At 37.0% G+C, this 23096-nt stretch overlaps 2 protein-coding genes across 6 annotated transcripts in view; one reads left to right on the forward strand and one right to left on the reverse strand.

Annotated features, from left to right (window-relative positions):
- LOC121248832 (beta-glucosidase 11-like) overlaps window positions 1–2193 on the forward strand; it is a 45231-nt gene extending 43038 nt beyond the window's left edge. For 3 of the 4 annotated variants that reach the window (XM_041147431.1, XM_041147461.1, XM_041147438.1), the window contains 4 exons: window positions 241–269; window positions 361–448; window positions 1249–1339; window positions 1737–2193. In XM_041147431.1, coding sequence (XP_041003365.1) covers window positions 241–269; window positions 361–448; window positions 1249–1339; window positions 1737–1986 — 458 coding nt within the window. In that variant the 3' untranslated portion in view covers window positions 1987–2193. Of the gene's footprint in view, window positions 1–240; window positions 270–360; window positions 488–560; window positions 742–1248; window positions 1340–1736 lie in introns of those variants that run through there. The other variant, XM_041147456.1, reaches the window with a different exon arrangement.
- A 1520-nt stretch (window positions 2194–3713) lies between these two features.
- Window positions 3714–21505, reverse strand: LOC121248865 (phosphatidylcholine transfer protein-like). 2 transcript variants are annotated; one of them, XM_041147480.1, is made up of 7 exons: window positions 21058–21505; window positions 19816–19960; window positions 16085–16345; window positions 5534–5615; window positions 5035–5225; window positions 4061–4322; window positions 3714–3949 (listed from the first exon to the last, which is right to left on the reverse strand). In XM_041147480.1, exons 1-6 carry the CDS (start codon window positions 21276–21278, stop codon window positions 4062–4064), a joined length of 1161 nt encoding a protein of 386 aa, XP_041003414.1. In that variant the 5' UTR covers window positions 21279–21505; the 3' UTR covers window positions 3714–3949; window position 4061. The 2 variants fall into 2 exon arrangements, with proteins under 2 accessions (XP_041003414.1, XP_041003406.1); XM_041147472.1 differs by having other exon boundaries at window positions 19816–20011.
- Between the last annotated feature and the right edge of the window lie 1591 nt (window positions 21506–23096).

The raw sequence follows: 23096 nt of genomic DNA on the forward strand, positions 1-23096 counted from the left end.
GTCAATAAAATTGATGTTTGAATTTGAATTATATGGTATGCTGCGATAAGATGGGAGTACCCCGGGAATATCTAATAATTTTTCTTTACCTAGAATGCAATATTTTTTACTCGGCATGAGTGAGCTTACCAAGTGAGCTGCGCTAATCCGTGGTTGATTCTGAAAGTTTCTTTACAGTGCTCAACAAAATGTTCAGCTCACTATATTTTTTATTTTTTATTTTTGAAATGCTTGTTGCAGATTTCGAAAATGATACATCCAGATTCGAGGTAAGCCTTCAATTAAAAAATTATAGAGCTCTTTTACTAATTATGTACTGGTTCAGTACTACATAATTAGTAACCATCTTGTTTTACTCAGTTGCCAATTGTAGCCTGGGGCCTGCAAGAACTGCTGGAGTATATCAAGAGAGTTTATGGCAGCCCTCCTGTTTACATCCATGAAAATGGTCTCTCTCTCTCTCTCTCTCTCTCTCTCTCTCTCTCTCTCTCTCTCTCTCTCTCTCTCCTTACACCAAAATGTTGGACATCCATTGAATAGGGTTTAGAGGCGAGAGAAGTCCTCCCTGAAAGTAAAATTAATATTCATTGCTGATAACTTGTTGCTAATAACTTTTGGTGATAATATATATATATATATATATATATATATATATAGTATTAGTACATGTCACATTTTATAACCAAATTAAACTTTATTTCCAAATCTCTTTAGTAGCAGGAAAAACACCCCCACGCCACATAAAAAAATTTTAGCTATTAGTGATGATATTTAATTATCTATTATTGAGGATGAACATGATCATTAGTTTCTAATACTTTTTAATTAGCGATGACATGATAATAATTTATACAGTTCTAGACTATGCAAACCCGTATACTCCATTTGAAAAATGTAGGGGAAATCTAGAACCCACATGAAAAAATAAATGCTATAAGAATCACTTTCATCTCTCTCTCTCTCTCACTTTTGAGACCCATAAATTTGGTTACAAAATTGAGGATACTCTCTTCTTCACTTCTAATCTTGAGATGAAAATTCAATGTTGTGCAGATTCTTTTTAGAATGAGAGTATTAGAACTTGAGTTCGGATTTTGTTTCTACGTAGTAACTCCTTTTAAAATTCGTGAGCAAAAATTTCATAGCATTTCCAACTTATTAGATGTAAGCACAATTTACTGTCAACTTGAGTTACAATCTAAATTAAGAAATGTGGCATGGCTGGCATATATATGCATGTCTGTGTAGGTGAACGAATGATACGTAATTTGACATTGGAAGACTGGCCAAGGGTGGAATATTTGCATGCATACATTGGGAGTTTGCTTGATGCATTGAGGTACGTGTATAGACCTCACAAACCTCAAACTGGATAATAATACACATCTACAACTCTTTTATAACTATTTTACAACTTATTTTATAACAATCAATGTAATTGTGTCATGAGAAATGATTTGTACAAGGCTCAAATAGACAAGTTTCGTCCAAGCCTTTGTAAAAAAGTGGATCCCACCTTAAAAAAAGTGTAATAAAAACTATTCTTTATTAGTGGGATCTACTTTTTTACAAAGGAGTTGTATGAGGCTTGTCTATTTGGGACTTGTACCTAGTATTACTCGTGTGTCACTTCATTAATATAAATCCAATTTTGCAGAACTGCTCTCTATTTTCAGATCTTAGAAAGTATTCTCCTCTTTACCCATTGTTCTTTAATTTATTTTTTATTTTGAAAGGAATGGATCAAATACAAAAGGCTATTTTATATGGTCCTTGATGGATTTATTGGAGTTGTTGGATGGTTTCGAATCCGGATATGGCCTATACTATGTTGACTTGGATGATCCTGATTTAGTAAGGCAACCAAAACTCTCTGCGCATTGGTACTCCCATTTTCTGAAGAGATCAAAAGGCATGAGATTACAAGGACTCTCTGAACTTGGGATGAACTTATCTGCACTTTCGCACTCTCACTTCTTTCAGTAGATTCTTCTTTCCACTTGGCGTTGCACAATGGTTTGGTGGTTTTACTTTTATCTATCATTGTTGACTCTTCTCCCCAAAAGTGTAATTTTTTATTGCATTGCTGGCTACTCCACAAATATTATGTCTTGAAAAAAAAAAAAAAAAAAAAAAAAGAATTATATGTAAATTGTTGACACCTGGAAAGTAAGTAAAAACTAGCATCTTTATATCATGGGGCTAACATCAACGATGGCAAAACACTGAAATCAGTCCCCAGAATTGTTAAATTTGTTGTTGTAGAGAGGCAGGGGGGGGTGGGGGTACTCAGGACCAACTAGAGGGTATTTCAACGTTGAAAAGGAATTGCAAAACAGTCAAAATTACAGAGTAAATTCTACTTCCAAAAAAAAAAAAGACTAAGGATTGTCTAAAGTATTTTGTCATGTCATTTGATAACAGGACGTGGAATGATTAAAATGCACTGTTTCATACTAAATAAAATACTATTCGTTTCAAGTAAAATGGAGTGAATTATATCATAATATCGCAAGGTTATTTTATTTTTTTTTGGAATATAAGCTAAATCTTGAAGCGGCTAATTGCCTCTTACAACTTTTTAAGTCTTGTTTGGATACAGAAACACTTTTAATTTATTTCATTTCATCATTACAATTTTTTAAAATTTTTATACAAAATATAATAAACAATTCAACTTTTTCAAATTCTAAAAAAATAATAATATTAAAAAATAATATTCTAACAATATTTTATTCAACTCATCTAAAATCATCTCATCTCAATCTCACTATCCAAACGAGCACGGAGTGCCCTACCTTCGACTCCGACTTTGTATTAAATGTTATTGAACATTAGTTATTATATAATTAGTATTATATGTTATTATACATTAGTGTTACATGATAGTAATAATTAATTGTATTGTGTTTACATATACTAAACTATTATTAATCAATTTATATTGTAATATAAGTATATTATTTTATAATAATGTGCTCATAATAGTATATTATTGAATTTAACTAACTATATAAGTTATAGTTATATAATATATATATATTATTAATATAAAAAATACATATATTTTTATAAAATATGTACAATATCGAAGTCGGAGTCGGTGCCTCGCTACCTCCACTCCGACTTTGACTATTTTGGTGAAAAAAACTCCGACTCAGAATCGGGGCAGAGCTGGTGCAAAGTCGGAGTCAAATTTTTGGATTTTTTATCAGCACTACCTCATTGTCTAAAATCACGTTTCCCATCTTGTTCAATCTCCTGGCATCCCTAATGGGACATCATTCTGATCGAACAAAAACATATGCATTCTAGCACAAGTGGACAGTTTCCATGAGCATTCCAGTTGCTCACAAACACAAATATAGATTGGACACGACAAAAAGGCATGTAATTTTGACTGGGGAGAACAGGAGAATCGGCTGAAGACGCCCACCATTGAAATGTCGTCCTCACTACCAAGCCTGAATCACTTTGATCAGAACAGTCAACCTTGGTATAACTAAATTCCCAATTCCTCTAAAATACCATGCAATTTACTTGCCTCCAATAACTGCATCATATGTCAACTTCCATAAATATATTCCACTTGTTTTTAGCAAGCTCTATACCACCAATTAATCGTAGCTACTGCAGAATTTTCACCAAAAGAGAGCAAAGGTCCAACTCCATCATCCTTTCCAGAGAGAACACAAAAAGTTGGTAGATCAAAATTGATAAAAATTGAGTTCTATAATGTTCCATTGACTAGATCAGTTTCTTATTTTGTACACATCAAGATTTACAAAACGTTGTAGATGGTATGTAACATGAAAGTATTGAGTTTATTTACAAAACTTGAAAACATAACATAGGAAAAATAACAAAACAAAATCATTTTACAACCCCACCCGCTCCCTTTGTCTTTTGCCCTTCTTTATGCCCTCGTCCATGCAGAGGTAAAGGCAGACTAACATTTCACAAATGGCACATAAGTTAGGTGCCAAGCTACAACTAACAAAAATATTATAAATTTTACTAGGCTGTCCAATATCAGTAATGATGCATCAAGGTCATGTACCTCAACTTTCCCTGCTTTGGTCTGATGCGGTCCCACGCTTACTTAGCTTTGCCAAGATGTATGCCATGGCAACTTTAGCACCCAGGCTATTGTGACCACGAGACAGGCAGATTGCACCTCCAACAAAAAGCAAACCATTTGCTAGAAACTTTCTTGATGGTCTTCTTATGAACTTCTTCTCTTTAGGTTCATTGGTAATTTGTCTAAGAAAAGCAGTTGCTGAAGAGGTACTACCTTCCATGGTATCTAATGCTGGTGGAACCTATGTTGAGAAAAAAGTTAGCGTAAACACCATCATCATGCAGAGAAAAACTACATGTGTATAGGTCTTCTTTACCTATGAAAGAAAAGCAGTCTCAAACTTACTGAAACGTTACTTCCCTCCCACAAAGACATATGGATAGATAGTCATATGCCTTAATTTTGATTCAACCAATGCACTGAAAAACCTTAATAGCTCTTGCCTTGGCCAGGAAAGCAAACTGGATGGACCAGACCAGATGATGGGTTTGTTTGGGTTTACTATCATAAAAGACTGTACAAAGGCATTAGTTGAAACCTTGAGAAACCGAAACACCAAAATGAGCAGCATGTCTAGGCTGCAGTATGTCACAAAATTCTACCATTGACACTGCTGTTGAGAAACCAAGTCTAAACAAGCCTAAATAGTCATGCCTAAATTGTAGAAAGGCTATTTCAAAAGCTACTATTTTTCCAACACAACGTAGGGGGTTTGATTATACAAAAGCCAGGATAACATCATAACAATAAAAAAGGGAACTACGACCCTCATTAGTTGTCTTTGAATGCCATAAATCATGATGTGAAAATGATCTTATATCCAATAACATCTCCACCTAAACCAATTCTCTGGTCAATTCAACATAGGGCTATAACAATTGCCTCAGAACTATTCTAGTCTGAAAGCTTAAATGAAAAAGTACTTGAAAAAGATCTTGAATTAGAGTACAGACCTTCTGAATTAGAGTGACTGCAGTGACAGCAGAATGAGGATGGCTGACAGCAGAGTATTTGAGCAGTGCATTATCCATATTACACACGTAACTCCATATCCCCTTGGCAAAGGCCAGCTTAGCCATCTTGACATTCAAACCGGCATCTTCTTGGTGAAACATTTTGATCTCACAAGCATTTCTACCAGGTACTGTAGTAAAATAATTCAGAAACACAGAACTCATTTTCCCTTCAAGAATATAAAATTAAGCTCACCAATGTCATTAGCCAAGGTTGACCACAACCCAAATAAATGTACAAGTGGAGCTTAAGTAGAATAGATAAGCTTCGTGTATATCCACCATAAGTAGATAAAGCAACCCAAACAAACATAGGTTTATAAAAATATAGGCTGTCACAGCCCACATTGGAGAAATGAGTTTCTTGTCACAGAGACAGACAGACACAGAGAGAGAGAGAGAGAGAGAGAGAGAGAGAGAGAATATGTTTGGCACTTGCCTTCCCTGATTCGCCAACCTGATCTGAAATATCGAACACGTACATACTTCTTCTGTCGTGGTGTGGAAGAATGTTCACATTCCTATCGCCAGGATTTGAAATGAATGAAAAGTCTCAGGTAATGGTTAAAAAGGGACAGAGCTTAGAAGGGAAATGAGAGCATCAAAAGTAGAAAGGTTATAAACACTATACACCAAAGATATTGTTCACATCCCTCAGATAATTATCAAGAAAGTTCAAGAGCATCAAATTAGATAATGTTCTGCTCTCTAAGAATCTTCAACACGGTTAATTGTCATTGCTGAAACCATCCACTGAAGACGTGATGGCAAGGAGCTGTATTTCCTTAGTCAACTTACTCAATCTATCTCCCAGAAATATCTAATTGTTACCTGGGGTGCATATCGAACTATCCCAGGAATAATTGTTCTCACAACAATACAAACACAAATAAAGACCAAACAGATTAAAGAAGAAAACAATTGCTGCAAAGAAAAGAAACAGTTTTTTTAAATGAATCCTGAAGAGCTCATCACATCATTAAACAAATGGATATTAAGAAATCATAATATATTCAAACACTAAGATAGACATTAGGGAGAATTACTATGTGCTCCTTCCCCTAATCAAATCGATCAACCCATCCACTTCTGAACAATTTTCTTCTAAATTGGAAACTCAAGGAGAAAGAACTGGAAACTGTCCCCCAGGTAAGCCGCAGCCATAGGTAAAGCAAAAGCCTTCAAGTTTCAACACTACAGAGCACATGCTATTACCAGACTGGACAGAGACATCATATGGCAATCAGTGGCTGGTCCTTTCAATTTTCATAATCATATATCATATTTAGTTTAGTTTGAATTTTCCTTTATGAAATTTCAATAGATTGTCTTCGATCCTCCTGCAACTTATTTCCAAAGAACAAGGTGCCCTCTTTAGGGGTAGGAGCATCGTTGATAACATATCTCTAACACAGGAGTTAGTCCATAATCTCAACAAGAAAGTGAGAGAATGCAATCTTCTGTTGAAATTTGATATGACAGGCCTATGACAAACAGGAGTTTTTTTTTTTTTTTTCTTTTAATAGGTAAAATAAATTTTAGTGAAGGCAAAAATAGGCATCCCAAGTACACAAGAGGTGTACAATGAGAAAATCGAATTACAAGTTAAGGACTAGAAATGGATTCAAGAAAGTCCATATATACAAGGTGTTAAAGAAAAATCTTGAGTTCATCCAAAGGCACCACATAAGACATTAGGAATCGTTTTCCACACAACAACAATTTGGGGGTCACCTAGGAGACCCCTCCAACGCACCAGAAGATCCACCACCTTACTGGGCATTACCCATACCAATCCGGTTATGTTAAAGATGTCATCCCATAATGTCCTGGCCACCTCAGTGTAATAATAAAATTATAAATGATACATTGCTTCACCATTTATCTTACACGTATAACAGTAAGCCCACATTTCCTCAGATTATCAATAGTAAGGAATTTCCCAAGGGAAGCAGTCCAGCCAAAGAAGGCTACCTTGGAAGGCACCTTACATCTCCAAATGCATTTCCAAGGAAAAGAGTTGTGGTTCTGAGTCGTTAGAACCTTGTAGAAAGACCAAACTGTGAACCTCCTGCTCCTGATTTAAAACCAAATTATCCTATCCACCTCAGCAGTACTCATATTCAAAGCATACAGCAAGCTGAGAAATTCAGAGAAGGCACCTAACTCCCAATCTTCAGCCGGACCATGAAAACAAACATTCCACTAGAGCTATCCTTCATTTCTGCCACCAAAGCCTCATTATCTCGAGCAATCGAATACAAAGTAGAGAATGCGGTCTTGAGGGCCCCATCCCCACACCAAGTATCGTGCCAAAAGTACACTCTTGAACCCTCACAAACATCAAATCTGCAATATCTAGAAAAGCTTCCCACATTCACTTCTCATATATTTCCACAACACTACCCCATATGCACCCTAACCTCATTAGAACACCATCCCCCTTATCACTCCCATACTTAAGAGTCAATAACCACCCTCCATAAAGCCCTCCTCTAGATGATGTCGCCACAACCACTGAGGGCCTTGTTAAAAATAAATAAAAACTCTTTGGACCCCCAACCAACCACAAGAGAGCAGTGTGCATACCTTATCCCAACTAACAAGATGGAAGTTGCCCTTGTCCCCAATTCCTCCACACAGAAAAGCACGAAAAATCTTCTAGATACGATTGGTCACACCTATAGGTAACGAAATAAAGATAGGAAATATGTTGGGAGATTCGAGAGTGTGCTTTTGGTTAAAGTAATTCTACCCCCTTTAGACCGGTAGACACTTTTCCGAACAGCCAATCTTCTTTCTTGTCTTTATTCCCTATTCCAGCAAGTGTGGCGTCCCGGATTGAGAAACTTCTGTGTGATTTCTTGCGGAGTGGAGTGGGTGATGAATTTAAATTTCATTTAGTCAGTTGGGACAAGGTATGCTCCCCAATCTCCTCTAGTGGGTTGGGTATTAGAAATATGAGAATTTTTAATCGGGCGTTACTTGGAAAGTGGTTGTGGAGATATAATATAGAACCAGAAGGCCTATGGAAGTCGGTAATTGAGAGCAAATATGGAAGTTTGTGTTGGGGAGAAGGAAGAGGGGGGGGGGGGGGGGGTTGGTGTACTAGAGAGGTGAGTGGGACTCATGGAGTGGGAGTTTGGAAGCACATCCAAAGAGGATGGGGGATTTTTACTCGACATTCAAAATTCGTGTTGGGTGAGGGCTCTAGAATTAAATTCTGGAGTGACATATAGTGTGGAAATAGTGCTCTAAAGGACTTATTCCCTTCTGTTTTTCGGGTTGCATGTGAAAAAGAAGCTTAAGTGGCTGATCTCATGGTGATATCGGGGGAGCAAGTCTAATGGAACATCAATTTCAGTAAGGCGGCCCAAGATTGGGAAGTGGGCACCTTTTGAGGACTTTTTTAGCCCATTGTATTCCACAAAACTGAGCAACCAGCAAGCTGATATGTTGTGGTGGATACCCGCAGGCAAAGGTACATTCTTGGTTCGCTCTTTCTATAAGTCTCTCACATACTCGCCGAATAATCAGTTTCCATGGAGAAGAATTTGGCGACATAAAGCGCCTCTCAAAGTGGCATTTTTCATGTGGACAACTTCCCTAGGTAAGATCCTGACAACAAATAGCTTGAGGAAACGTAGGGTGATCATAGTGGATTGGTGCTGCATGTGTAGTCAGACTGTGGATCATCTCTTACACACTGCAAGACTGCTAGAGTGTTATGGAATGAAGTGTTCAGTAGATTAGAGTTAGCTTGGGTTGTGCCCGCTATAGTGGCTGCACTTTTGGCCAGTTGGACAAATTTAAGAGGCATTCAACAAATCAAAGCTGTGTGAAAAATGGTCCCTATCTATATTTTGTGGTGTTTGTGACAGAAGCGCAATGACGGGACGTTCGAAGACAAGGAGCGCTCAATAGAGAAATTAAGAGCTTTTTTTTACTAGAACTCTATGTACATGGGCATAGCTGTAGACTTTAATGGCCTGGATTTTCATAACTTTCTTGTCTCTATTGCTTCCACATAGATAGGGCGTACCTTTGTATATCTTCTTGTCTACTTGGGCTATGTCTATCATTAATATAATCATTTACTTATAAAAAAAATGTAAAATCAATGTAAAATACATATGAGTTAAAGTGCTTCTCAACATTTAACATGCAATATTAATCTATGTAAACATTTTTTTATTATTTCTTTCTTTTTCCTAATTCCTTCTATATTTCTCACATTTGCACTTCTATTTATGAAACATGAAAAAGTTAAAATATTATTAGAATATTTTATTTTAATAAAAAGAAATATACTCATGTTAAAAATTTTGCAAAACATAATAGAAGGACAAAAAGTTCACAAAAAGTAGGATGAATGAGTTTTTTCCATCTTTATTTTCATTTTAGTTTTTTATTGGGCTATTGATATCATTTTGGCAACAAAGAGATATTGTGTTCACATTAATATATGAGAAATATTGAAAGATCTGAGAATATTACAAATTTAATAGTAGTTAAAAAAATTTGAAATGAATAAAGAAAGAACATTTAAATGATATAGAGAAAGAAGAGAGAAGATGATCTATGGTGCATTGTAAAATTCCTTAGTTAAAATAGAAAAAGTGGCTTTAGTTAGTTATTTTAGATGAGAATTAGATAATCCATTGGGAATGTTATTACCTCTTTGCTTCTAATTATAACAAGCAGGTCAATAATCACCTACTTGAAGTTGCTGAAAAAGGGTTGGTCTAGATAGGGTGAGGCTGGTTTTTCAATCTTCTGAAATTGCAGCAACTTTCCTTGGGAATTAAGCAAGAACCTCAAGGAAACAATGCTGAGATCTTCCTTGGTATTTGCAGCAGTTATCTAGAGTTAGGGATTGGTCTTCTAGAAGAACATCATTTGGGATTGCTATAAAAGCTTTCTAGACAGACAGCAGCCTTTTATTTTCTAATTTTCAGGCCATACCATCTTCTTTATGGGGCCTGAAAAACCTAATAATAGGGCTGTACCAATTTAACTCACAGTTTGTTTAGAAAAAGGGTTCCAAGAATCCTAATGGCTACTTATCAAGAAGGAAAAAAAAAAGAATCCTAATGGCTAGGAGTTCTAGGGAAAATATGTTTCTATTCCATGGATCCATTTAGGGGGGGCTGATTTCTACTTCCCCAGATCTGGAATAGCTCAAATCCCATCTCAATAGACTCCTCTAGCAGGTTGTAACGAATCCTTTTGGTACAATAAGGTCAGTGGTCAAAACTTATAAATTCTTCATCCAACCCTAAACATTTGGGTTTGGGTGTCACATTGCTATCATCAAATGTTTTTGGGAGGGGGGGGGGGGGGGTGCGCTTTTTCTGCTAAAATATCTTATCTAGTATTGTTTCCGGGGAAGAAAACTGACAAGGCTGGAAAAATTAAGAAAAAATGGGTTGCATGGGATAAGGCTTGCAAACCTTTAGATGAAGGAGGGTTAGGCCTTGGGGATTTGCAAGATGTGAAGAATGCACTGCACATGAACCTGGCTTGGAATTTCATTGATGCATAATCTTTATGGCCTATTTTTTCAGAGCCATATCTAATAAAACCTCAGCCTTTTATTTTTTTATTTTAATTTCTGATTCTTGGAAGGGATTCAAGTATGTGGAAATATGTTTTATCTATTTTAAATAAGGTTATAAAGGGTATCGCTTGGATGATTAAGGGAATACTAATTTTCAGTATGATTATATGGTCATTTGAAAGGAAGGTTAACTGATATGGCTGAGGAAGTTTGAAATGATAATTTGTTAGTTTCTCATGTGAGAAATGTCCCAGTTTAGAAACATCAGGAAGTCACTTAGAGTAAATGGGTTTGGCACAGTCATTTGCCAAAGAATGGAGATTTTTCCATGATAGTTTGCCTCTCAATGTTTATGTTCAGAAACTGAATATTTCTTTGGCTTCTAACTGTAATTGCTGTGTACTTCCAGATGTGGAATCAATGGACCATGTATTAAGCTTGAGTGAGCTGGCTGCCCAAGTGTGGAATTTCTCTTCAGCAGTGGTGAGAGTCAGGTGTATACAGAGGTTAACCTGGTCTCAAAGAATAAATTTGTGGTTTCAAAGAGCAAGCATGAGCTCTCAGTTTGGCTAGTAATTGGTTTTCTTCCATCATTATAAACAGGTGTCTATGGAGCAGGAGGTGTAATGCTGGCATGGAATATGTCATTGGAGAAAAAAACAAGGCTGATTTGGAGAATTACTTCATTACTAGTAGAAGCGAAAGTCTGCTGCGTAAGGTTAGGAAGCTGAGATGCTCTGATATTGTTGCATTCCATCAGTTTGGTCTGCCTATTATACCCACTAAAAAGTCAGAGCCTCTCATTCTAAGATGGCTCAGGCCAAAACTAGGTTGTGAGAAGTTTTGTGTAATTGGAAGCTCCTTGGGGAATCTTTTTTTTTTTTTTTATAGTTAATAAGAGATTTTATTCCAAGTAAATGGGCATAGCCCAAGTACACAAGATGTATACAAGTGAGTACACCTAAATACAAGCTAAAGCAAAACAGTACTAAACCTAAACAAATATTCCCATCCCTTACAAGATTCTTCACCCAAAAACTTAAAGTGTTAAAGTAAAAATCTCTAAACTCCCCCATAGAACGTTCACAATCTTCAAAACACCTCCCATTTCTTTCTAGCCATAAGCACCAAAACAAACATAAGGGAATCATCCTCCACACTGATGCACTGCCTCTACATCCCACTGAACCTTGCCAGCAAGCCAAAAAATCCACCACACATAGGCATCCCCCAAGCAATGTCTACCCTTGCTAAAATCTCATTCCACAATATTGTCGCCACCTCACAGTGAAGAAAAAGATGGTTAACAGAGTTAACAGATTCACCATCCTTCTTACACATAAAACACCAATCAACCACAAATAAACCTCTCTTCCTCAAAGTATCTGCAGTTAATGTTTTCAGGATTGCATGTCAGAAAGAAGCTTCAGTGGCGGCCTTTATGGTGTTAACTAGAGATCGAGTACAGTGGAACATTGTTTTTAGTAGGGCGGTTCAAGACTGGGAAGTTGGTAGCATTGAAGAGTTCTTTCCATTGTTGTATTCCGTGAAACCGAGCATCCAAGGAAATGACAAGTTGTGGTGGGTACCGGCTGGTAAAGGCATATTTTCAGTTCGCTCATTCTATAAGTCTCTCACACAAGCCCAGAACATTCAGTTTCCATGGAAAAGGATCTGGCGGAATAAGGTGCCTCCCAAAGCAACCTTTTTTGCATGGACAGCTTCATTGGGAAAGATCTTGACAATGGATAATCTGCGAAGACGTGGGGTGATCATACTAGATTGGTGCTGCATGTGTAAGAAGAGTGGTGAAACAGTGGATCATCTTCGATTGCATTGTGATGTTGCTAGAGCGTTATGGGCTGAGGTGTTCAACAGGGTAGAGATAGCTTGGGTTATGCCTGCCACAGTGGAGGCACTCCTGGCTTGCTGGACCACTATAGGAGGTTTATCACAAATCAAAGTGGTGTGGAAAATGGTCCCTATTTGTATTCTATGGTGCTTATGGCAAGAACGAAACAACAAGACGTTCGAAGACAAGGAGAGATCTTTTGAGGATCTTAGATCTTTTTTTGTTAGAATGTTATTTGTTTGGTCCATAGCTTTAGACTTTAATGGCTTAAACTTGGCTGAATTTCTTGTTTCCTCTTCTTCTTCCTAGATAGGTGTTTTCTCTTTGTATACCATCTTGTGTACTTTGGGCTATGCCTATTCTTTAATACAATCATTTACTTATCAAAAAAAAAAAAGAAATTCCCAAGAGACACCAACCAACAGAAACAAGCAACCTTGCTAGGCACCTTTGCCCCCCAAATACATTTCCAGGGATAGTCTTTAACTCCCTGACTAATTAATGCGTTATAAAAAGATTTTAAAGTAAATCTGGAGTTATTTGTTTGCAACCACAGCAGGCTGTCCTCTCCATTCTGATCAATTTTCATATCATATAATCTTCCCAAAAAATCAGATACCTCACCCACTTCCCAGTCCTGCACATCTCTGTTGAAATCCACATTCCACTGAAGTATGTTATTAGAAATCTTATAAGACTCAGCCACTGCAGCCCCTTTATCTCTAGCAATCCTAAATAAATTAGGATAAATGTACTTAAGAGCTGAATCCCCACACCAAGTATCATGCCAAAAATAAATATTTGCCCCATCCCCCCCCCCCCCCCCCCCCCCCCCCCCCCCCAACTTTAAATTTTATGTTTTTAACAAAATCCCCCCATACTAACCAGAAGGACTTCCACAAGCACACCCCATACACCCCTTTAACTTCATTTGTGCACCAGCTCCCTCACATCCTCCCATATTTAATATCCACAATTTGTCTCCATAATGCATTACTCTCAAAATGGTACCTCCAAAGCCATTCCCAAGTAGAGCTTTATTGAAAAGCTTTAAATTTCTCACACCCAAACCTCCACATGAAACCGGTTGACAAACCTTGTTCCAACTCACCAAATTAAATTTTCTTTCCTCCCCATTACCATCCCACAAGAAATTCCGAAAAATCCTCTATTTTTTTTTTTTTTGCAACCCCCACGGGTAAAGGAAAAAGAGAAAGGAAATATGTGGGGAGATTAGACAAAGTACTCTTAATCAATGTAACTCTTCCCCCTGTTGGGGAATCTAGGATCCTGTGGTGGTGGTGGCATGATTAGAGATGTGTACGGATGTTTTTTGGCTATCTTTCAGCACATTATGGCTGGAATTCTAATAACAAGGCAGAGTTGAATGCTATCTTGAGTGGTTTGAAGCTTTGTAACAGTTTACACCATTCATCTGTTGAAGTTGAGACTGATTCTCAGGTGGTTGCTGACTGGCTGACTCGCAGTCAAGTTCATTGGGAACTTTTTTTGTTTGGCATGAAGTTCAGAGTGGCTTGCTGCCCAGATTGTTCACGCCTACAGAGAGGTTAATGCAATTGCAGATTTTCTTGTCAAGGATGGAAGGTGTCACAAGAGTATTCATGATCAGAGAACTTCCGTATATTGTTAAGGTTTTTTTTAACTTCGGAAAAATTAGTTGTGGATACTTGCGTTATAAAGAGTTGTATAGCTGCAATTGTTTTGTACATTGTTGCTGTTCCCACATTAATGAAAGCATTTTCATGAAATAGAAGCTTGACACTGCGCCCACCTTTCCATTTTGATACATTATGATGTAGTGTAATCTGTCATACATGTTAGTTACGAGTGAGACTTGGTCAATGACTCACTGCAGTAAATTCTACAGCCTTGTGACCCAATAGATATGGCTATTTGGACTTTCTTTAGGGGCCGTATTGAGAGCTTAAGACTAGTTATTAACCGAACAAGCCATCCATGCAATGACTCAAACTTGCCTAATTATTGAGACATACCTTGGAGTTATAAGGGGTAAAACCCCACAACCATATGGCTGGTTATGCAGTCACGCGCCTGCGCCCACGCACACTTAACACTATAATTCAGCCATGAGACTGAATGTGTAGTACTAGACAGCAGCCCTAATGACTCAATTCGGTGACCCTAATGGCTTGAGCAATTTTTTGTTTTTCTAATTTGTTTAATAGCTTTTTACCTTGAAGGGTAGCTCAGTTGGTCCGGCCTTGGGTTTGCTCCCCAATGGTCACCAGTTCAAGTCCCCTTATGGCCACTGGAGGTTTACCTAGTCGTTAACTTCGGGGCCCCATGGGATTAGTCGAGGTGCGCGCAAGTTAGCCCGGACACCCACGGTTATAAAAAAAAAAACAAAAGCTTTTTTTTCAATGTGTATTTTAGAATTTATTTTTTGGTAATTTTGTTTATAGGGATATAGTACACATTTTAAAACAGTTCCAAATGAAAAGTAGACAATTTATATGGAAATGGAAAGAAGAATAATTTAATAATGGGGAGAAACACAGGGATCCCTGAGATAAAAACCAAGGGAATCAATTCAGAAATGATCTAAACCACAAGAACTAATATAATGATTCTTTCTATACTTTACGTCACCATCGACGGAGTTATATTCACCACGACCAACCTCTTCTTACTTGTTATACTGTGAAATCATCTTTGTCAAGCAATGCATCCATGTGCACACTACATGTACATAAAATAAATAGGGGGTTTAACAGAACTTAAATTAATTTTATAAATTTCAGGAATTAAGATTTGAAATATTTTTGCAGAGAAACAGACAGAGGTTGCTAAACTCAAAATATAAAACAATATTTTGTAGCCTAAATACTAGCATAGAACAGAGAGTGAATCTTTTGGTTTGTTTTTTTTTTTTTGGATATGTAATAGTACAGATAGCAACTCTGATTGTATAATTTCTCCTGTGAGTACTGAAATAATTGTTTAAGTCAAATACAATTGAATATTTTAAAGTGCATGCTATTTTATATAGTGCATGCAATTACATTGCCGGTACCAACCAAGCAACAAGATTATACTCAGGTTCATATGAACTAATACTTAATTGAAGATACGTTGGTCTGTGCATATATACAGATATAAATATGCCAGCAGATATGCAAGCAAGCATCCAAATAAACCAAAAGGTAAAGCTAGAAAAGAAAAGAACAAGAATCTCAATAGTTAGTGTAATGTCCTTTTCGCTTCTATTTTTGTCAGTAAGTTAGGTTAGCATCTTTCATACAAAATATGGCTCTCTTTTGATGTTACAAATCTCAACTTTCTCAAATCAAGAAGGTTAGTAATGTAGTTCCTGTTTATATTTTATTTTTATTATCGTTATTTTTAACAGGTTTTGCCAGTCACACTATACATAACGGTAGAAGAGTTTGATACAGATGCAACCACAACTAAATGCATTATTTAAGTATTAATGATATCCAAGGACAATGATGTTCAAAATGAAAATTGCAGGATCAACATTAAAAAATTCTAAGAGTAATTGAATACACAGTGAGGCCAATGTTTGGTTAAATTACCTTAATAAAACAGTAGAAAGTTCTATCTTTCCCCTCCCATAATCTCCAAGCTAATATGTATTCCCTAGGTGTTAAGAGTGGAAACTTTTTTATAGTGCGACCGATTTCAACCCCATTAGTTTGATCCACCTGCAGCTGCTCATGCTCAACCAGGGTCTTGTCCCACTTCTTTCTGTAATCATTGTCCATGTAGAAGTCTCTTAACATCTCGGGAGAACAGTTCTCAAATACTGTCTCACTCAAGTACTTCAGGGGACCATCCTGCAAACAAGAAGAAACAAAGGCAAACTCAAGCTCATCACCGATATACAAGTGCTATGTGAGCACAGATTCCAAAAGAGCTGCTAGCCAAATCAGGTATAATATACTAAAAAATATATAAAAACACAGATGGAAATTTCAGGAAAAAAAATCATGAGTGGCTGGTAAACAAAATAAACTATAACCATAAAAATAATGAGAAGGATGAAAGAAAAGCCTATTCGTTCATTCAAACAAGTTACAATATTTCCTCAATTTTTATTTTTTTTTATAAGTAAACGATATTATTAATAAGGATAGGCATAGCCCAAGTACACAAGATGATATACAAGAGATAAGACCTATCTAGATCGAGGTAGAGGAAACAAGAAAATCATGAAAATTCAGGCCATTAAAATCTAAAGCTATGGCCCATAGAAATAAAGTACAGAAAAATAATGCTCGAAGTTCCTCAAGTGACCGCTCCTTGTTTTCGAAAGTTCAATCATTATGTTCTTGCCAAATACACCACATGATGCAAATCAGGATCATCTTCCACACCTCCTTAATTTGTGGAGTACCTCTTAGGAGAGTCCAGCTAGCCAATAGCTCAACCACTGTTGTAGGCATTACAAACTAAAACTCCACCCGACTAAACACTTCAGTCCACAAGGCTCTAGCTGTCTCACAATGTAACAAGAGATGTTCTACTGTCTCACCAAATTGCTTACACATACAACACCAGTCTAGGATGACGACCTTGCACTTCCTCAAGTTATCGGTTGTCAAAATCTTTTCCAGGCCGTTGTCCAAGTAAAGAAGGCCGCTTTAGGAGGCCTTTTTTTTTTTTTTTTTTGATAAGTTATTTCCTCAACTTTTTATGCCTAGGTGGTATATAAATGAATAGATAATTTCTAGGACATGCGCAGCTCCTGATGGGTACTCGAATGTTGTGCACAAAACTCCATGGTGACGAGAACTCGCAAACAGAGCGGTGCACCTTTACTATGCATCACCACAATGATAACCAAAATCTAAGTATCATCTATATAAAATAAATAAATAAACCAACTAATACAATGACATGCTGGGCTGATTTAAAATTGCATATTTCCTTATCATCAGGAAGGGCCGCTGGATTACCCCATATATTTTGGATGTTTCTTGGAGTAGTTGAAAGTCTCATAGTTGTTAAGTACATAAGCGCGTAAAACAAACATGTGATATGCTAACGAGTGTTTGGATAGTAGGCTTAGATCTGGAGAGCCTAGAGTGCTCTGTAAAGTGGGCATTGAGAAGGCATATGACCATGTCAATGGAAGTTCCCTTTGCAAACAATCCTTTAGGGCCACATCTCCTGGTGAAAAGCCAGTTATTTAACCAGTTCCGTGTAGAGAAACTTCCAAGGGTGCAGTGCATGGGACCAGAGTTTACTTTGCAGGGGTGGGTCCGAAGAGCCCTGCATTGGAGAGGGTTCCCCGACATATAAAAAATAAAAAAATAAAAAATAAAAAGAAGAAGTTCCCTTTGCATTTGTTGAGGAGAGGTGGTTTTTGGGGAAAATGGTAATCTTGGATAGTTCATTGTATCTCTACAGTGCACTTCTCAGTTCTAGTAAATGTAACTCCATCTGGTTTCTTCAGCAGTTCTCATGGCTTGCGGTATGGAGATCCTTGGTCTCCTCTGCTTTTTGCCATGGTCATGGAGAGGCACTCGAGTGGTTCTGGGGGCATAGAAATGCTTGTTTTTTTTTTTTTTTTTTATAAGTAGCATAGAAATGCTTGTGCTCTTAATTTACCGCATCTTTTGTGTGCAAACACTTTGATGCTTAGGTTCTATTGGTGCTTTAAACCAGTTTTTCAGGTTGAAGGTACTTGGGCAAAATCAGAATTCATTCAATGGGTCATGTTGACAATGTCAATAATTTGGCGGGTATTCTAGAATGTCAAATGTCCTCTTTACCTATGAAGTATCTTGTCCAAAGGTAGTAGGATCACTCAGAGCACTCTTTCTAATCTGCCTATGTATTTTAGGTGTCTTTTTCCACTTCCAGTAGGGTAGCTAATTGCCTAGAGAAGTTATACATTGACTTCTTTTTGGGGAGTTTTTGTGAAGGCTGGTAAGCTGGGCCAAGATATGTTGAGGGTGGGTTGGGAGTTGGGAATCTACTCTTGTTTAATTGTGCACTATTGGGGAGGTGGCTTTAGCGTTACTAGAGTAAGAGAGAGGCCTCATGCAGAGAAGTTGTAGATTCTAAATGCGGATGCTTGTGGGGTGGGTGTTCTCATGAGGTCAGGGGCCTCATGGGGTGGGATTATGGAAGAGCATAAGGAAAGAAAGGCTAGAGGACATTTTCTAATCATCTCAAACACTAGGAAATAGACAAATCTAGGATTAAATTCTGGCATTGTGCAAGATGAGTGGTGAGACTCTTATCATCTTTTACTGTGGCATTCTGCAATGTGGAGGGACTTCTTTAGACAGGATTTGGCCTGGGTCACATCAAAAAATAAAATAAAATAAAATTGTGGACCTATTTTATTCCTAGAGAGGGTTAGCGGCAACCCACAAATTGTAGCAGCATGAAAGATGATTCCTACTTGGCTCATTTCGTGTTTTTGGAAGGAAATGAATGATATAATCTTTGAGGACCGCAAACAGATGCTAGAGGAGCTCAAAACTTTCTTTCTCAATAATTTTTCCCTTGGACAATGTCGATAGATTTTTTTTTTTTTATCAGTAAAAGATAGATATTATATATATGAATGAAATAGGCATAGCCCTTGTACACAGGAAGTATACAAAAGAACTCGATAGATTTTAATGGGCTAAATTCCATGACTTTCTTGCATCTTTTTTTTCCTAGACATCTCTCTCTCTTGTATACATCAAGTAAACTTGGTGCACCTTTAGCACCTTCTAATGAATATTTCTTATAAAAAACAATATGCAATATCGACCCAAAAGCCCTCCAACCAACCTAAAAGATAATATGCTTGGAAAATCGATTTTTTAAACCAAAAAATGTTTTCTCCCATAAATTACCACCCCCTTGTCACTTACACCCATAAACTTTGATTCGATATAACTCAGACCCTAATTTGAAGTTTTAGAGTCACTTATCATCTATGTCAAAAGCTATGATTAACTTTAATACAAAAACTTATAGAAAGATTAAATTACCCATCAAGCATGGTTGAATTATTTAATTTTGATGGTGAGGATATTTTTGTCTTTGACACATTTTTGCCCAAATTAAAAGTGGTTTCCAGATAGAGGAGGCAAACTGATACCAAAACTTCAGAATGAGCTTCAAGTTGTGCTAAATAAAAGTTTAGAGAGTTTAGAGGTGCAAATGAGAATATGGTGGTAGTTCGTGAGGGAAAAATGTAATTAGCCTAGAAAGCATAAATTTTCAAGACCCAAAAGAGAGAGAATGAAACTTTAAATCAATTCAATATCTTTCTGTTATGTAAAAATTTAATTGAAACCTTAGGCTTGCAACATTTAGCATTGTAGAATAGGACAGTATTTCTTTTGTCTATGACATGTTCCCACTTCTCATTATCGTGGTGCTTCTCATCCAAATTTTCAATTAGGAACTTTAAATCAGCATCTGACACAATCTCTGACATTCTGCAGGAGTAGACAGACTTCCATGTCAGAATACAATCACATCTAAATAACCTGCAGAATATCAATTAAGAACAAAGTAACTACAACAACATTGCAGTTCCACAACTTGGTATCAATGAGCAGAGAGCAAAATAAAATCTGGTACTAAATGAGACACAGAATTAATCTTTAAGATACATTTAAAATTGATGATAATGATCAGCCATCTTACTCGGTAAGTACTATAAAGATATGGAAAAATATGTAACTATTGTTATGTAAGATCCGAATCATATTTAACTAACTGAGAGGTTAACATTAATTATCTCGAAAAGTAACAGTCTCAGTTTATGTAAAGTAGAATCCAAGAGAACCTTTTTGAAAGTTATCTAAGAAGAGAGCTAAATTACCTTGACTCACACAAGTTTAGCCAAAATTGCTAAGATTTTTTATGAACAATGTTCTGACATGTGCCAACAACATGAAGAGGAGAGAGCCCAGTTTTGTGAAGCCCAGATGATACAAAAACTCATTGAAAAAAATCACAAAATTGCATATGATAAAAGGATAGAAAACCTAATTTCCAAAATACCTAATGCATTTCCTTTTCAATTACAAATATTATTGAACTTCTAAAAGCCCAATTGAGTCTCCAAATATTCATATTGAGATTCGAAACACCAAGCAACCTACAGAGATTCTTCTAAACCTAGCAAAACTCATTCGAAAGATTAGCATCGAGTAGTAGTCACAAACCCAGAATCATAAGTTACTCATCAAAGAAACAAGCCTAGAATCACAAGTGACCCGCTCTAATTCAAACCAAAAACGAATCTAGTTTCTAAAAACCCAGCCACTAAATTTCTGAAATATTTAATAAATAAGCCCCGCATTGAAGAGAAAATAAGGACGACCCGGTTGTACCCACATGAAATCAGAAAACCTAAATTCATTAAGAATAGAAATGGCCCACCACACTCCAACACAAAATAACTTCGTTAGTCTCGTCAACAAATTTCAAACAATCAATGAAGAAGCACAAAATTCAATGAAAAAAGTTGCACCCGTTTGAAATTGAAGAAAACCCAGAAAAAAATAAAATAAAAAAGGGACCATACTTTAATTGCGGATGAATCCTAGCGCCAGAATCAGACGGAGTCAGATTGGAACTCGAGAATATAAAGGGGAACCTCTTGTAACAGTGCCAAACCAATATCACAATCAAAGCAAAAACAGTGGCCCACCCACCATGCCCGTTTTCCCGCCAAAGTTCGTTCAATGACCCTCCGAACGACATACTGTGGAAGTAATAATTGCGAGAGTCCCAGACTTTGAACATGTTTATCTTCCGGTTTCTCTGCTTCTCACAAATTATACGAAACAACAAAAGTACTGCGAAATGAGCACCGTTTTTCTCTTTTCTCTGCTCGGCCGCAATCTACTTCTTCGTCTCTGCGGAAAATCTGAAGTTCGTTGATGAGAAGTCATCTATGCCCAATGCCTGGATGGGAAGGATCAGGTAAGGTAGGCTTTACCGTTATCGAGGGTATTTAGCCATTTAGCACATTAGAATAGCTGCTAAAGTTTTTCAACAAAACAAATTTTTTTGCCACAAAATATTTCACAAAATGACATGTGGCACCCATTCCCCATGAAAGATTAGGTTAGGTTCTGTGATGGTAAGGATGCTGGCCGATCGGACAACACTCCAAATGAAGATTTTGTGTGTGATGATCCAGAGGAAAGTACGTGTTGGATAGTTAACTTATGAAATCACGGCAGAATTGAAATAGAACACATTGCGGTGATAATGTTGATAATCGAGTACTAAATACTATACTTGTGACAAAATGTCTTATCTCCCTTCATTAACCACAAAATATTACATCATCCAAAATACCTAAGATTAGTCTCCATAAGGTGGCAAACTGATTACAATAAGCACCGACTTAATGTTATACATCTTACAGAAGGCACAAGGTAGCTACGGCAGATACTAGTGCTAAGATGGGTCCTAGTCTTTGTATCAAGACTCGAGTGGGATTGACTCTTCCTCCTCCAATGTCATGCCAGGGTCTGTATCTGCATCTGAATTTATGGTCTCGATAACAAAATCATAGGTAAATTAGGCAACTATGACAAGACTGCTAATGAGTGATAATACTATAAAAAATGCTATGAAGACTTTTCATGTAAATACTGAATGGACATGTATATGTGTAGAGAGGAATCACTATCACTCTTACAGCTACATGCATCCTTTAAACTTGGCAAGTAATCACTCTCTTAGTTAAAACACACACACACACACACACACATATATGTAGGCATGGCTCTTGGAATGTTTCTCTCTCTTTATGCAAAATAGATAAAAACACATTAGTAATATTATGGCGATGAGTAACTCATTCACAATATAGAGTAAACCTGAAAAAAGAAGTATCCAACCTAATTCAGCCAAGTAACATTCTTCCACCACATAGGTGCTCATCACATAGATATTTGCCACACGGGCACACTTTCGCCACATAGACTCGCACTTGCCACATAGGGCACACACAAATACTTGTTGCATCGAGGATGCTGCTCTACCCAGCCAACCAACTTGAGGACACCAGCACGTGATATGTCAGGGGATCCGCCGTCCCAACTATCAGGTGTGACCAAATGTGACACAGTTCTACCCCAATTCCTAGGAGGCATTCTCCTTCTCATGTGATATACATGGCAACATTTCGCAGGATGGTCACGGGAAATTCTCTGTCTCATACCATGAACAGAGACTCGCATTACTGACTACTCTCTTTCACACACATACACACCGATATCAAGGGTTCCCACACAAGGTCTCAGCGTCAGGTATTGAAAATAGTTAAAGTATCGAAAACTTTCAAAACATTGAAATTAGCGAGTAAATATAGAATACAAACATAATTATTGAAATATTTATTCATTCTTGTAAAATGGGAAGAGAAGTTACATAAATAATGCAATACCTTTTACACACAACATTCACCTCACATTACCCCAGTACTATCTTAAAAGCTAACCTACCTTTATATGTTGGAAGTTCTCTCGTTGTCTCTCTGCTCCTTACTTTTCAAAGCAAATGTCTTCACAAGCTCTTTAGTGAATAGGATCTCAAAAGTGAGATCTT

This window comes from Juglans microcarpa x Juglans regia, chromosome 1D, assembly GCF_004785595.1.
Source record: "Juglans microcarpa x Juglans regia isolate MS1-56 chromosome 1D, Jm3101_v1.0, whole genome shotgun sequence".
Lineage (NCBI taxonomy): Eukaryota > Viridiplantae > Streptophyta > Magnoliopsida > Fagales > Juglandaceae > Juglans > Juglans microcarpa x Juglans regia.

Bases quoted from the DNA above. Each gene is read 5' to 3' on its own strand.
- LOC121248865 (XM_041147472.1), bottom strand. From the start codon at position 21,278: ATGTTCAAAGTCTGGGACTCTCGCAATTATTACTTCCACAGTATGTCG. The intron at 5,616-16,084 runs GTAATTTAACCA...TCCTGGCGATAG, and splicing joins CTTTCTACTGTTTTATTAAG to GAATGTGAACATTCTTCCAC. The intron at 4,323-5,034 runs GTCTGTACTCTA...TTCTCAACATAG, and splicing joins CAGTCACTCTAATTCAGAAG to GTTCCACCAGCATTAGATAC.